General features: G+C 45.3%; 1 protein-coding gene and 2 long non-coding RNA genes across 19 annotated transcripts in view; 2 read left to right on the forward strand and 1 right to left on the reverse strand.

Moving 5' to 3' along the window:
* LOC135285270 (uncharacterized) lies at positions 1–3,392 on the forward strand. Its single transcript, XR_010350210.1, has 3 exons — positions 1–792; positions 2,905–2,978; positions 3,260–3,392. It is a non-coding gene; the product is annotated as an uncharacterized LOC135285270 (long non-coding RNA).
* LOC135285271 (uncharacterized) lies at positions 2,735–7,763 on the reverse strand. Its single transcript, XR_010350211.1, has 3 exons — positions 7,627–7,763; positions 5,853–5,996; positions 2,735–4,463 (listed from the first exon to the last, which is right to left on the reverse strand). It is a non-coding gene; the product is annotated as an uncharacterized LOC135285271 (long non-coding RNA).
* Positions 7,687–15,227, forward strand: part of LOC135285229 (EF-hand domain-containing protein D2) — a 24,286-nt gene continuing 16,745 nt past the window's right edge. For 5 of the 17 annotated variants that reach the window (XM_064397288.1, XM_064397298.1, XM_064397289.1 and 2 more), the window contains exons 1-11: positions 7,690–7,928; positions 8,129–8,335; positions 10,290–10,560; positions 11,548–11,639; positions 11,926–12,153; positions 12,600–12,635; positions 12,758–12,881; positions 13,242–13,372; positions 14,076–14,141; positions 14,544–14,636; positions 15,013–15,132. In XM_064397288.1, coding sequence (XP_064253358.1) covers positions 7,833–7,928; positions 8,129–8,335; positions 10,290–10,560; positions 11,548–11,639; positions 11,926–12,153; positions 12,600–12,635; positions 12,758–12,881; positions 13,242–13,372; positions 14,076–14,141; positions 14,544–14,636; positions 15,013–15,132 — 1,464 coding nt within the window. In that variant the 5' untranslated portion in view covers positions 7,690–7,832. The other 12 variants (XM_064397292.1, XM_064397299.1, XM_064397291.1 and 9 more) reach the window with 11 other exon arrangements.

Raw genomic sequence — 15,227 nt, forward strand, 5'->3', positions numbered from 1 at the left:
GGGAGAACTCTGAGATGATCCAAGTCCAAGCATTCACCCAGTGCTGCTAATCCCCCTGCAAACCACCTCGGGTGACGGCAGCACCACCTGCCCCAGCTGGGGAATTGTGCCTGGAAGCACAGCAGGGAGCAGGACAGGCAGAAGGAGGAGTGGGAGCAGGCCAGGGAAAGGAAAATGAGGACAGGGTGCCAGGATGGAGGTGCAGAAAACAAAATGAATAGGCAGCACAACATACAGGGATTCAAAAATAATAAGGGCAGGGAACAGGACAGAAAGATACAGTAAGATAAAATGGTACAGAGAACACAATGGAGCAGCAGAGAATAAAAAAGAGGGATCATGAAAGAGGCATGGAGGACAGGTTAAAAGGACAGACAGCTAAAAGGACAGAGCAACAGGGAAGGGGTGTCAGGGACGAGGACCCTGAGCCACAATGAGAACATGAGGGGCAGTGTGGTAAGCACACACTATTTTTATTTCCTTCAAATAAATTATCTCTTACATTTTCAAACCTTTTATTATTTAATTTACATATAGAAAAGTTATGTTTATATTTCCAAACCCTATGTAATTATAATGATAATTTCTTATATTCTAAAATATTGTATATAATAGACATATTCTTATTTTGAAGTCAGTTAGTATATAAATTAGTAGTACTTCATGTACAAAAATGAGAAACTTTACACTTTTTAATGCATAAATTAATATGAGCAGAAATTCCATATTTATTTAGGGCCTGATGATGTCCAGATCTACACAAGCACACTGTGACAGTAGTGTTTATTACTAGTAAGTATTTAATGCTAGGTATTTAATAGTATTAGTACTAAATTAGAATTAGTAATTAGTATTAAATTAGTATTACTTGTTTAATTAGTATTATTATTTAATTAGTATTAAATATTTAGTATTAAATATTTGTAATATTATATATTTGTAATATTATTATAAATATTATAGTAAATATGTGGATAGCTATTACATTATAAATATTGAATAAGTTGATATGAATATTAAATGTTAAATAAATATTAACATACTTAATTCATATTTAATATAAATTAATTAAATTTAGTATTAGTATTAAATACCTAGTGTTTAATACTATGTATTAACACTAGTAGTATTTAATACTATATTTAATACTAGGATTCTCTAAATGGCAACATACAACAAACCAAGTGTGTCTCCTAATCTGCTATTCAAAGAAGACCAATAAGAAGCCTATAACATGCAGCTTGGCATCTGTCAGTGGTTAGCCTGCTCCTGGTTAAATTGCAGCTCCTGACTCTAAAACCCCTGAAAAGCACAACCTTAATCAATTTTTCCTCAGGCTGAAATAATTGTGACAACAGAATAGCATTCTCATTAAAAATTATGTCCTTGCATATAGGTAACACAGAACATTTTCAAATATCAAAATCTATTGAAAATCTGTTTCGTTTGCTTTTGGGCATTCTGTGAATACAGCAAGTTACCATACTGTACTGATGCTAAAATTTAACTTTCATTTGTCCAGTTTCTAGAGAATATTTATGGGATAAGAACAAATACTTGTAAATGTCTGGTTTCACTTCTGACCTCTTCCAAACAGTTGTCTCTGCTCCACTGCCTGTATTTCATTCTTTTGAAGTACTCACGTAAAAGTACATTTTTATTTGTACCAGCAGTTAACTTGCTTCAATAAAATAGAAAAAAACCTTTGCTTATAATTTCTCAGAAAAACGATTTTGTGAAGAACAGCTGTATTATTTTCATATGACTGCTCTGTATGGTAATGTGTGTTTCAAGTGATTACAGAAGAATTTGTCTGTATTTATTGCAAGGCTGAGAGTTTCACACATATCTTACATATCTTTGGTATGTGTGTTTCCACAGAATGTTTTTTTGATAGTTTTGAAATGTGTCTGTAATTCAGCACTGAAGAAACTTAGAAGGAAGACCTGCAAAGTTTTCAGCACACTCATCACTATTTTCAGGTCTCATTGTTATAAAACAAAACATCCTACAACCTCAAAAAGCAACAGATCATGCATATTAGTTCATTGTCTCTAAAAATGCAGCACATAAAAACTCTGAGGGTCAATGCCATGATTTGCACTGTAAGTGCTCCTTTTATTTTTTTTTTTGGTGTTGAGAGATTAGAAAAATATGGCTTTTGTACAGAAGAAAACAAAACAAAACAAAAATTGAAAAGAAAACAAAACAAAAATTGAAAAAAAAAAAAAACACACACAAAACCAGCCCTAGGCCATAGGTAAATGTACCACAATGCACACAAAGAACTGTACTGTGACAAGGCAGCACAAACCATACTTCCATTTCAGGGCAAAAAATGCCACATAGCTGCATGTGGTCAGCACAAAGGGGCCTAAGCTGGTTTCTTGTCATATACCAAAGCAAAAATTTCACTTCAATATTTCTACATGTTTTTGTGAGTACAATGTTGCAGAATGGAAGAAGATGAATACAGTAAACCAGTGTTCAAAGTAATTGTTTGTTTTTAAAAAAGATAACCATTTCAAACTATAATTACACATTATTCTTTCATCTGGTCACTGTTAAAAAAAAGGCAAACAAATGAAGCAAACAAAAAAAGTCAAACCAAAAAACAAAACAAAACAAAACAAAAAAAATAAAAACAACCTGTATGTTTAAAAAGTTTGTTTAGACCAAAATGCTGTCAAGCTTCAAACATCAGTCTTTATCATAGACTGCACAGGTGCAAAAAAAATACATTGATACCTAAAAGATGTCTTATTTTAGGACAGAAAAGTGTGTTTGAAAATGCAAATATAGTTGTGTTTTATTTAACATATCCACTTTCTATATGAGGACCTAGAAACATCTAAATCATATTTTAAATTCTTCTAAAGAGAACTTGTGGGTTTTTTTCCCAAGGCTGCAGTTCATACTGGCACAGATGGCATTGGGCAGGAGGGGCACTGAGACAGAATCACCACTGGTGAACTCGGGTGGGTACTGGGGAATGGCAAATGGCAGACTGTCCTAGGAGTGAAAGGAGTTTTGTGTGTGTGTGTTTGTGGGTTTTTTTGGGTTTTTTTTTTGGGGGGGATGTCTGTTTTTTTGGTTAGTTGGTTTGGGGTGTTTTTTTGGGGGGGTGATGTATGTTTGGTTGTGGGTTTTTTGTTGTTGTTTTTTGTTTTGGTTTGAGTTTTTTGTCTGGACAAAAGCATCAAAACACACCAGCAAGAAGTGGTGTCATATGTGGCATCACTGCTCTTTGAGATCACAGGGAGAACAGCAGTGACACCAAGATGTGCCCATCAGAGCCTGAAGTGTGGTGCCTGGAGCAGTGGATGGATATTTTCACCTTCCTTGATGTGCTCCCAGTGGCACCTCACATTCCCAGCCTTGAGAATCCTGAGAAATGACCTCAATCCTTCAGTGAAAGAACATTCTGAATTTTGGATAAACTGCGACAGGATTTGAGAGAAGGTGAGATACAGAAAAATGCCACCAAGGTGATGAAGAGATGAGTATCTGACATGCAAGAGGCTGAAGGACTGGGAGGTGGCATCTTAATTAACCAGTGTGCATAAATACTTGGTGGGAGGGAGTAAAACATTACAGGGCCAGACTGTTCTGGGAGGTATCCAGTGAGAAAAGAGGCATCAGGCACAAATTAAAATAGAAAAATTGCTTACAGACATAAGAAAAAGCTTTTTCTACATGAGCGTGGTCAAACACTGGAACAGGTTGTCCTTAGTGGTGGTGGACTGTTGATCATTGGAGAGACTCAAGACACCACTGGGAAAGGCCCTGACCAATCTGCTCAGGTTTGAACGAGGGCTTGGACTGGAGGATCTCCAAAAGTCCCTTTAATGTCCATAATTCCATGCTCCAAGTCTGTATTGGCCTCTCTGACATCAAACCCTGGCAGGGAACCTCACCACCCACCTTCTAAACAAGTGAAAAGCATGGAACCGTTCTCATTTATTTAGGGCAACTATTTGTATTTACTTAGGAACTGACCACAATGTTGGAGGGAGAAGTTGGCTTTAAATCTTTTTTTTTTAATCACCCCAAGAATTCTTGTGAAGCACCTGTAGTTTGTTCTGATAGCATCTGCTGTGTCAGAAAATAAAGACTTGTTGCTGTTTGAAATTAAATTTAGCATAAATAGTAAACTACTGAACTGCCAGTTGCAATTGGCCAAACACTGTTATGCACAAGAAATTCACCTCATCTTGTTTCTAAGTGCAGCCAGTTTTGTAAGGAACATAGCTTTAACAAAGATATCTGTTTAATTTCTCCATAGTTTTTCACACAAGGTAGTAAACAGTCAAGCAGCTAATTGCTCCTGCAGGTTTTTTAACTTATTTTCCACTTCCTTCTTCTTCTGAAGAGCAAGTTGTTTGTCCACATCTGCAGTGTTAGCACATTCTTTTGCTTCTTTGGCCTCTTTTTCCTGTGCATCAAATGCCTGGAAGAAAGATCTCCAGGATACAAAAAATAATTATTTTTTTAAATTAATAACAGAAAAGCAAATTCAAAGGCTTTAAATATGCAGATAATATCTAATTTTAGACATAATAATACATTTACTGTCAATTTAAATCTTCTCCCTACTTATCCTACCTTCTAATTAACAACTCTTCTTATTTGTCTTGATGTCATTTTTTAGGAATATTACTGTTGCTTGTCTGAAGACAGAAGCCTTTTTAGAGTTCTATAAATGGAACACATTTTAAATCTTAAGTTCATCATTTAATGCCGAGAGGCATCAAAAACTATCAAAATTTAGTACTGCTACTTGGCTGCTCTTGTCACAGGGAGAACAATGTGAGGGGAAGGAAAGGACAACAAATTATTTGAGGGAAGGAACACCTCTGCTATAGAAGCAGGACCAGAGAGTTGGGGTTGTGTAGCCTGGAGAAGGGAAGGCTCCAGGACTTCTTGTTGTGGCCTTCCATTGACCCATGGGGCTGTGAGAGAGTTGGAGAAGGGCTTCCAACAAGGGCAGGTAGTGATAAAACAGGGGAAATGGCTTTAGGATAGAAGATGATTGGTTTCCAATAGATATTGGGAAGAAATCCTTTACTGTGGTAGTGGTGAGGCACTGGCACAGACTGCCCAAGGAAGCTGTGAGAGGAGAAACCCTGGAAATGTTCAAGGCAAGGTTAGATGGGGCTTTGAGCAACGTGGTCTAGTGGAAGCTGTCCTTGCCCATGGCAGGAGGGAGGGGCTGGAAGCAGGTCATAGTTCAGGTCCCTTCCAACCCAGGATTCAGGGATTCTAGTGTGAAAAACATTCCTGTGAAAATTCCTGTTTATTCTCCCGTGAAAACATAAAAAGTTTAATAAAGGACAATAGGAGACAAAGACAGTAAAGCAAGGATTATGGCCCAAGAGCACAGTGTTATTTTCGGGGATACCCCTTAAATACCTTTTCCCTTATGTCAGCCTGTTGCATATTCATAGACCCTTATGCATAGTAAACTTTTTCCCAAACTAGTTTAAATTATCTAAGAATTGTTTAGCATATCTCTTCCTTGGAGCCACCTTTTTAGAGCATGGGTATTCCTTGGTTGTGGTTTTAGTCCTTTATATCACCTCGAGTTTTTGGGCCCTGGCCCACACTGCCTTCAGTGGTGAGTGCTGATAGTTGGCACATCTGTACAGGTGTCTTCATCCTGTGTTCATTGGATGTTATCCCACCCAAGCAGGCATTTTAACACAAGCATACTTACACCAGCTATTTCACTACTATGTCTAAGCTTAATTAATACCAGAAATAAAACTATATCTTTATAACAAAGTTACTTTAACACTACTCATATAAAATCCATTTTAATATTTACAAAAAGTTAATATTATAATACGTACCTATAACACTAGGATTTGCTGAACCTCTGACTGCCATCTGATGCTCAGATGCTGTCCAGGTGCACTGCACAACTGCAGCTGGTGGCGAGCCTCTACTTCTGTGTGTGGGGGTTTATCCTTTGTAAAAGGTACAGGACAGAGTATCTGAGATGGAGGGAAGAGAGAAAACAAGCAGAGAGACAGGAAAGTAAGAAGAGACAAAAGAGAGAGCAAAAGGGGCAAAGCAAAGAGGAAAGAGAAGAAAAGAGAGAGAGAGGTGGAGAGGGAGCAGGACAAAGATGGCAGAGAGAGACCCAGGGGAGTGAGCAAAAGAGAGAGGGTGAGACCCAGACAAAGTCAACAAAAAACACAAAAAAAAAAGAGTAATCACAGCAAAGAAAGAAGAAAAAGAAAAATCTTTATTACAATATCATAGCATCACTTATTTTCAGTTACACTTCCTCAGATACACTTCTGTGCAGCTTATTCATGTGACAGCTCACTAGTTTAAAATTTTATAAAAGTTTAATAAGGGATAAAAGGGATAAAATGCAGTGCTGGGGTGCTTGGCTATTTGCCAAAAGCACATGGTTAACTTAGCAACATGTTCTCTATATGCTGTTACAGTACAGGGGGTACAAGCATATTTATAAGAGTTTATACATATTCAAACATTCCTTTGAGTTTACTTGTCCTTTTGGTTGGTTTTAATCTTTGACTTGTCTTCATGCCTTCTTGTAGATTAAACCAATATATTTTATTTCTTCTTGTGGTTCCATCCTTTTGTATTTTTACTCCCTGATAATGAGGGATCAATAAATTATTCTCTTTTTTTGGTGCTCTGTTTTTTGTTTCCATTATCTTGTCAATAAGATAAGATAAGATAAGATGATAATGTGGGAGCTGATTTTCCCAAATGTGGGAAATCACCCACAATTATTTCACACCATTTTCTGAGTTAGTTACATGAAAAAGCATTTTAGCATTTCAGTCTCCACTATATTACTGTCTAAGATAGGATGTATTACACTACTATTTATAAAATCTATATGGTGTATGCATAAACTGACAGATTATATTATATCAAAAGCAGTAATTTCAAATTGTACTATATCAGGATTTTTGTGATCAATTGTACCTTGCAAAGCAAAAGTTAATACATAAATCGAAAGCAAATAACTGTATTTGTTATTTATATCATTTGGGAGTCTTTATGTCATTTGAGAGTAGAATTTGACATCAGTTTCAATACAGATTAATACAAGAGCACAGAGTGACAGGACAAAACTGGTAGAAGTTTTCAGAGAAGCTCTGATTTGCCAAATGTGCTTCTTCTACCTTAGAAAGGAGCACAAAGAAATCTTGCAGGACTGGTGAGGGCAAACCGGGGGGTGTTGGTGGCAAGTGGGTGTCTTTCCTTTCTATTCTGTCGAAAAAGGGGGTGTGGAAGCCTGGGACCAAGGAATATTGATGGCAAAGTGCTAAAGGGTGACAGCATCCACCTGACAGCAATGTTTATCCCCTTCCCTGAGGTTGCAAGACCTGTTTCTGTGTGTGTGTTAGCATGACATGAAATAAAAATTAAAAAAAAAAAAAAAGTAAAATAAAGACAAAAAGTCCTGGCAGGTGGCAGGGCCGCTGAGGGGTTTGGGATACACATTCCCACGTGTGTCCCCAGCTGACGGGATCGCTGTGGCCACGCCAGCACGGAGCTGTGTTGTGCTGCCGGGACAGTTGCTTGGAAAAAGAAGGGAAAAAAAAAACAAACTAAACAAATCGAAGAGGAAAAACTCACCCAGGCAGGCAGCAGCAGGCTCCGGCGTGGCCGACGTTTCCAAGGCTACTGCAGCCACACTGCCAGCTGGGACACGGCCGCTTTTGGGGTCATTTTGTACAGTGTTCAGTGTTTGAGCTGGTGGAGCCACTCGTGGCTCGGGTTGTGTGTTGCGGGGGGGAATTGCTGACTGAGGACTTATTTGTTTGGTGCAAGCCTTGCCAACAATGCGAGCTTTCCTGAAGAGCTCGGGGGGGTGTTTCCAGCTGAAATCCTACACCACGACCATCGGGAGCCACAGAGGGGCTGACATCGTCCTGCAGGTAGGGCCAAGGCAGCTGAGAGTGAGCATCCTAAACCGGGAGGGGGATGGAGGGAAGGGATGTGCTGGAGCCCTCCGTGCAAAGTGTGGAGGTACCAGTTTGTGCTGGGACTGACGGCCAGAAAAGGGGCTTGGCAACGCAGGAATGAGCCTGGAGCCACCTCCAGCAGCGTTCCCTTCCTGTCCCCTGCCTGCTCCCAGTCTGCAGGGGTCGCAGACCGCCATGCAGCCCTGGAATTCTCCGCCTCAGACAACAGCTTCATCCTTCATGACTTCAACTCCCCCCACGGCACCTTTGTCAACAGCTGCCAGGTCCAAAACGCTGCCGTCAGGGTGAGGCCGGGGGACATCCTGAGCTTTGGCACTGCGGGAGCATCCTTCGAGCTGGTGCTGGATGGGGCTGCCCAGGTAGGGTGGGGATGCCCAGGGAAAGGTGGATGCCATGGCCCTGGAAGGATGCCCGGGCAAGGGTGGGTGGGGATGTCCAGGGAAAGGTGCCCGGGGAAGGTCGGTGGGTGGGTGCTGATGCTCAGGGAGGGCTCCAGAAGCAGGAACTCGCTCCCAGCTCATCTGGAGATCCTGAGGAAAGGTGCCAAAGGTGAGCGTCAGGAAAACCCACAAACGCCAGAGGTTTATGTCCAAAAAGGAGACAGAGGAGTCCTTCGTCTTTATTCAGATAAATAATTCTCCCAATTCATCTCCCAGATAAATTATTCTCCCAATAAAGGGCGAGAGTCCACTGGGGCACGTGCCCCTGGGGTTTTCTCTCTCTCGGGGTTTTGGAAGGCACGGCCTTTTATCCTAACTCCCGGCCGCATGTTGCCCTCTTCCTTTTCCCACTGGCCGGGGTACTGGGAAAGTACAGCCTTCCCGAACCAGCTACCATATATTTCCCCCTTGAACCTACTGTTTTACCACAAAGTTCAGGAGTTCAGGTTTGTGCAGACCCTTGCCTATCTCAGGAGCCGAGCTGTCTGGGCTCTGCAACAAACCTGCCCAAAGTCAACAGAGGCATTAAGACCCATTTCAAAGACATCAACACCCATACCTTCACGCATCAAATTATTTGTCAAGACATTAGCACGCATCTTTCCTGTCACGGGGGAGGAAGAAATTAAAAGCTGGAGCTCCCCCTGCTGAAGAAACTCAGGCAGGTCGGTAGGAAAATGGAAAAGCACGGGACAGAGATGCATTAGCAAAGGAAGACCTGGAAAATGTCCTTTCCCTCTATTTGCATTTTATGTTCCTTCTTAAGCCACTTAACAAGAAAGGAGCTGGGTTTCAAATAAAACATAGAGGAATGGATAATCCCCAGTAATATTTTTATTGTTTTGGCTCTTGAAAAGTCCAAGATGCTGCCTAGGTAAAGCTAGATCGTGCTGGAGCAGCGAGCAGTTGAATTCCCAAAGGCAGGTGAGCACAGAATTGGGTCTGTACAACAATGCAGAGCCTGTCCATGGGGTGCCTTTTCCTCACCCTGGGATCCCCCTTTGGAGGGGCAGCTTTGCAGCCTGACCCTGCTGCCTGCAGGGAGGGAACCACCTCGCTGTGAAGCGTCTGACAAGGGAGGGATTGCTCCTCTGAGTCTGAGAGAAGGTGCTGTGCAGAGAAGCACACCCAGCTGGGAATCACACCCTGCCTGCCCTCACAGGCACTCTGTCAGGTTTTTGTGCCATTCTGCTGGGAGCCAGCGCCATGGGCAGCAGCAGGAGCAAAGCAGCAGGAGCAAAGCAGCAGGGCTGGGATGTGCCCTGGGAGAAGGGAAGGTGCTGGAGGTGCAGGGAGCCTGCACTGGGCTCTGGGGCTCTGTTGACAGTGGGGGTTTGAGGGACTCACACCCAGGTCCGACCCCGCTGGCAGATGTTTAATACAGCCCTTGTCACTGAGACCTTGGAGGTGGCGTGTCCCCACTGTCCTGGAAAGCTCTGCTCTTGAGGAGAACAGCACACTGTGTCCTAATTGCCAGTCTGACAGGGTCAGCTGATGCAAAGACAGGAACACAATGAGAGGCTTTGGTTTGCCTGGGAGAATGGGAGAAACAAATGGCATAGGACCATGTGTGAGCCAGGAGAGCTGTGAAAGGAGTGCTGCTGCATGGTGCAAATGATGTGCAGAATTAGGGCAGTCAGATGGAGAGGGAAAAGTTCAAAAAGCAGAAAACCCCAATAATTTTCTTCTGTTTCAGCAAAGCATCTGGATGCCCTGATTCAAATCTGATCCTTGCGTCATGGAAATGGCAAAAATCTAAAATTGTGCTTCTGCTGAGATCTGTGCTTAGGTTTTCCACAACACAGTGCACGTGAATCCAGAGCTAAAATATTTCATAAAATCTTGCAGATAACTCGGTGCTTTCCCACCACAGATGCCCTGTTCTCCTATGAAACGTCGCATGGGGTGGAGTGGGCAGCTCCAGGTGGTTGCAGAGCCCAAACCCTGGACTGCTGCATCTCCTCTGTGCCTGCCCTCGCTGCAGGGGCAGCTCCCCCCTGACTCCCTGGGCAGTGGGGCCCCCAGAGCCCCTAGCCACGGGCCCCATCTGGTGCTGCCAAGGCGACCTGCAAGTGCCCAGAACAAGAGCACAGCCAGTGCCACCTCTCTGGACACCTCCAGCAGGACCTCTGCAGTCAGGCCAGGTACTCCATGATGCCAAAACCAGCCGTTTGTGTCCTGGTGTCCTCACAGAGCCACTTGATTGGAGCAGAGCAGTGACAAGTTGAGCAGCTGGGTGCAAGTCATTGTCCCCTGGAGCTGATCAAAATCTGTGTGTGGTCCTGGGTGGCATTTGGGTCAGGGATGAAAGGAGCTGTGCCATCCCAAAGGGAATGCTGTGGCCCTTGCAGAGGGACATTTCCTCTTCCTTTTTCCTGGTGTGGGACCCAGAAGAGCCATGACTGACTTTATCTGCACCACTGACTCCTGTACCTGTTCCTGACTCCTGTGTAAAGTGGTTTTTTTCCCCTCCTTTGAAGTGGCTGTCTCCAGTGAAAGCACTTTAAAATAGATCTGTATCTGATACACATCTGGAAATAAAGTATGTGATAGAGCAGGGCAGAGGTGAGGGTTTGGGCTGGAGAATGTGGCATTTGCCATGGAGGTTGTGGCCTGGTGCACAGTGCTGTGCTTTTCCTGCTGTGGAGTTGGGATTTTTGAGCTGTCATAAGCAACACAAAGCAGTGAGGCAGAACCATGCAGTCCCAGTGCTCAACTGGAAACCTCAGGGCAAAGGGGGGATACACACAGCCAGGGTAGCACAAACTCTTTTTTTTGAGAACAGCCCAAGGATCTCCATGCCCTAATGGGGGAAGACAAAAAAGCACAGCTTTCTGGGGGCTGGCCAGTGCTGAAAAATAAGGGTCGCCTCTCTCTGCTGTGTCTCTGCTTTTAGGCTGTTTTGGTTCCCAGAGGTGAATTAACGCTCTCTTCTGTGCAGACTGTTTGCAGTATAAGTTTTTTTGCAGTCTTTTTTTTTGTTTGTTTGTTTCTCTGCTGGTTATGAAGTAAACTCATGCCCTGAATAGTGGCCACTGCCTTGGAGTTTTGGGACAAGGGAAAAGGATGCTGCAGGGAGCATTTTTGCTGCCTGCAGCCACCTCTCATGCTGATAATTTGCTTTCTTCCAGTCTCAGCCAGCTTCTCAGGTGATGGTGCAAGCAGTGTGAGGAGAGCCCCTCCCCTGGGGCCTCACAAGGTGGATCTCCTCCTGCAGGGGAAGGTAATGCTGAGGAGAGAGAGAGGGAGGGAGGGAGTGAGGACCCTGTCCTGGTCCTTGGAGGAGCAGGTGAATCCTGCCAAATGTCTGTGTCCCACCAGGAGTCCCAGCAGGGTGTGGGGTCTGCCACCAAAGCAGATGGATGGGGACAGTGGGTGGCTGGAGCATGTGGGAAGCCAGAGATGCTTCCCACATGCTCCCTTGCTGATGGCCTTCAGTTGGTATCCCTGGGCAGGAGGTCTGGAGCTTCAGTGGCTGCAGAGTGACCAGTGGAACCTGAATCTGCCAGCAGGGTGAGAAGCTACTGGAGAAGGAATTGGGTCACCTTTTTTGTTTGGAAACACAGTTAAAGGGGAAGGATGTGGTGATGAGAGACCTACAGGAGGAGATCGCAGCCATGGCAAAGAAACTGGCCCAGGCAGCAGTGAGGAACGAGGCTGAGCTGACCCAGGAGCTGCTCACCTTCAGCCGAGAGCTGGGAGCCCAAACAGAGGAGATCAAAGCCCTGAGGGAACAGGTACTGGAGGCTTCCATAGTCCCTGAGCAGGGAAACACCTCTCAGGTACAGGTGTGTTTGTGGGGTAATACCCAGGTTTGGGGAGGAGAGGTTTGCGTGTCTGAAATCAAGGGAAGTGAGGGTGAGAGCCTTCCTTCCTTCCTTCCTTCCTTCCTTCCTTCCTTCCTTTCTTCCTTCCTTCCTTCCTTCCACCCACCCACCCACCCACCACTTCCTTCCTTCCTTCCTTCCTTCCTTCCTTCCTTCCTTCCTTCCTTCCTTCCTTCCTTCCTTCCTTCCTTCCTTCCTTCCTTCCTTCCTTCCTTCCTTCCTTCCTTCCTTCCTTCCTTCCTTCCTTCCTTCCTTCCTTCCTTCCTTCCTTCCTTCCTTCCTTCCTTCCTTCCTTCCTTCCTTCCTTCCTTCTGCCACTTCCTCCCTCCCTTCCTCCCTCCCACCTCTGGCATTAGGATTTCAGCAGGAACAGCCAGAGCACATTTAGGATGGTATGTGAAGATGCTAAGGAGTGGTCCAACCAAACCACAAGTGCCAGATGACCCTCTCTGAAGGATCTGTAGCAGTCAATGAACGTTCTGGTGAGGAGCACAGGTAAATCTGTATTTTGCAGATCAATGACCTGCAGAAAGGCTCAAACCAAGTTTTCAGCCATTCCCTCCATGAAAGAGACCTGGAGATCGGGAGGCTGCGGAAGGAAAGTGAGAAGTTGAAGAGGGACCAGGCTTTGACTGCAGGTTTTGTATCCCTGAAGCTTTGGGTCAGGGCATGAAGCAGTTTGGGACTGGCTCTGGATAAGGAGCAAGCATTGGCCAAATTGTACAGGCAACAAATCATTCCTAGTGCCTTGTGGTAAGGGACCCTAAAGAGCACCTCATTCCACCCCCTCCCATGGGCAGGGACACCTTCCCCTGTCCCAGGCTGCTCCAAGCCTGATCCAGCCTGGCCGTGGACACTTCCAGGGATCCAGGGGCAGCCACAGCTTCTCTGGGCACCCTGTGCCAGAACCTCCCCACCCTCACAGGGAAGATTTTCTTCCCAATATCCCAGCTAAATGTCACACCTGGGTGACCTCTGACCACAGTTCTTTTCCTCAGGTCTGGTGAGCAATCTGCAAAGAGAACTCCTGCAAAAGGATCAGAAAATCCAGCAACTTCAGCAAGAGACTGAAAAACTAAATAAGGAAAACCAAGAGAACGACAATCAGCTGGCTGTGGTTTCTGCCAAGGTTGGTAGCACTAATTAGGGGCTCAGTAATTGATGACCCATGCTTGACATGGGGATTAAGGTGGGAAAGCAGTGAGAAAGGTCATGCTTCTCTCTGGTGAGGATAGTAGCAGTTGTATCACTGGGATACAGTGGTGATGGTCCCATGACCATGTCTGGGTGTGCCAGGATGCCCACGGATCAGGGTCTCCTTCCCCAGCTGGATCTCTGCATCAGGTACTGTGTGCCCTGGACTCCTGTGAGCACAGGAGCTGTTTGTACACACAAAATATTCCTGCCAAGGTCCTCCCGAGGAGCCATGGGACTCCCTGTGGCCCAGCCTGGATTTGTCCTTAAAGAAGGTGCCTTGTGCAGCAGCAGTTTGTTCCCCTGCATGAGCAGCTCCTCCTCAGCTGGCAGAGCTGCACTGGGAGCATGATAAGGGCAGACTGTGCTGGCTGCAATGTGCCAGGAGATCACAATGATTGACTTGTGAATCGTAGAATTGCTGAGCTTTGAAAGGACCTGTAAGATCAGTGAGTCCAGCCATTACCCCAGGACCACCAAGGCCACCACTAAACTATGTCCCCAAGTGTCTTTTAAATCCCTACAGGGATGGCAACTTGACCACTGCCCTGGGCAGCCTGTGCCAGTGTCCCATTCACAGCAGGAGTGATGGTATCACTGCCCTGATGGTTATTTTTCTTGGTTGCCATTCCTTCTAGTGCTCAAGAATTAAAGAAGAAACAAAGCATGAACTCAGAGAGCAAGAGCTAATCTCCTGCAGAAATGTGAGTCAAAAGTCATTTTGGGTAAGCAGTGGCTGCAGGAATGCATCAGCAAGGGAAAATTAACTGAGCATTGTAAGGGAGCTGTTTGGAGCTCAGCTCCTGTCCTGAAAGGCACATAATGGGCATAAGACCTGGGGAAGTGTAAACTCTCTTGGATCTGCAATGCTGGTTTACAGTGTGAAGGGAAGGGTGGGGGAGAGGGAGCTTGGGGGGGATGTGATGGGAAATCAGATTAATTCCACTTGTAAGCTGATATAACCACAGTAAATGCAGGTTAGAAGATAATTCCAGTAAACAAAGTGAGTTAGATGGGCAGAAAATCATTCTGATGAGTGGAGGTCATCCAGAGGGGCAGTGCCCAGCTGCCCTGGTGAGACCCCCACCCTCCCCGGGCTCTTGCAGCGCATCAAGGAGCTGGAGCAGGGGCTGCAGGGGCTGCAGGGGGAGATCCGGAAGCATGAGAGTGTCCAGAAGCAACTGGCTGAGAAAACCAAGGTACTGTTGGCTGCAGGGGACACACAGAGCACAGGTGCCATCATCCCAGAGGGGTGGGACAGGGACCAGCAATCCCTGGGAGCACAGGCTGGATGGGCAGGACATCCAACTGTCCTGAGCTCTGCCATGGACCCTGATGGAAGAAGAAAAACAGATGGCAGAGCACCCTGTGTGGGTGTTGGGTGAGGAAGTCAAGGATGGACAATATCCCAGGGATTAAACCCAGACAAAAGGGTTGTCCCTGTGAAGCCCACTCCCTGAACCAGGATTGCTGTCTGTATCCTGGTATTCCAAAGGCACGTTTGGACTCGTCTGATGGGAACAGTGGTTGAAATGGCCGTGGCATGGTTTTGGATGTCACTGTGAGATGCCAAAGCTCTCGTTGCAGGTGGAGGAGGAGCTGAAGGCAGCCTGGTGCCAGCAGGCGGGGCAGCTGCGGGAGATGGGGCGCAGGGAGCGCCTGCTGTGGTCTGACGTGCAGAGAGCTGGGGAGCAGGTAGGGATGCAGGGATGGGAGCATCACCACCGGGGCCGTGAGCAGCACAGGGGTGCAGCTTCCCATGGGGAAGATGCTGTGGAAACAGAAACCCA

This window comes from Passer domesticus, chromosome 22, assembly GCF_036417665.1.
Source record: "Passer domesticus isolate bPasDom1 chromosome 22, bPasDom1.hap1, whole genome shotgun sequence".
NCBI classification, from domain to species: Eukaryota; Metazoa; Chordata; class Aves; order Passeriformes; family Passeridae; genus Passer; species Passer domesticus.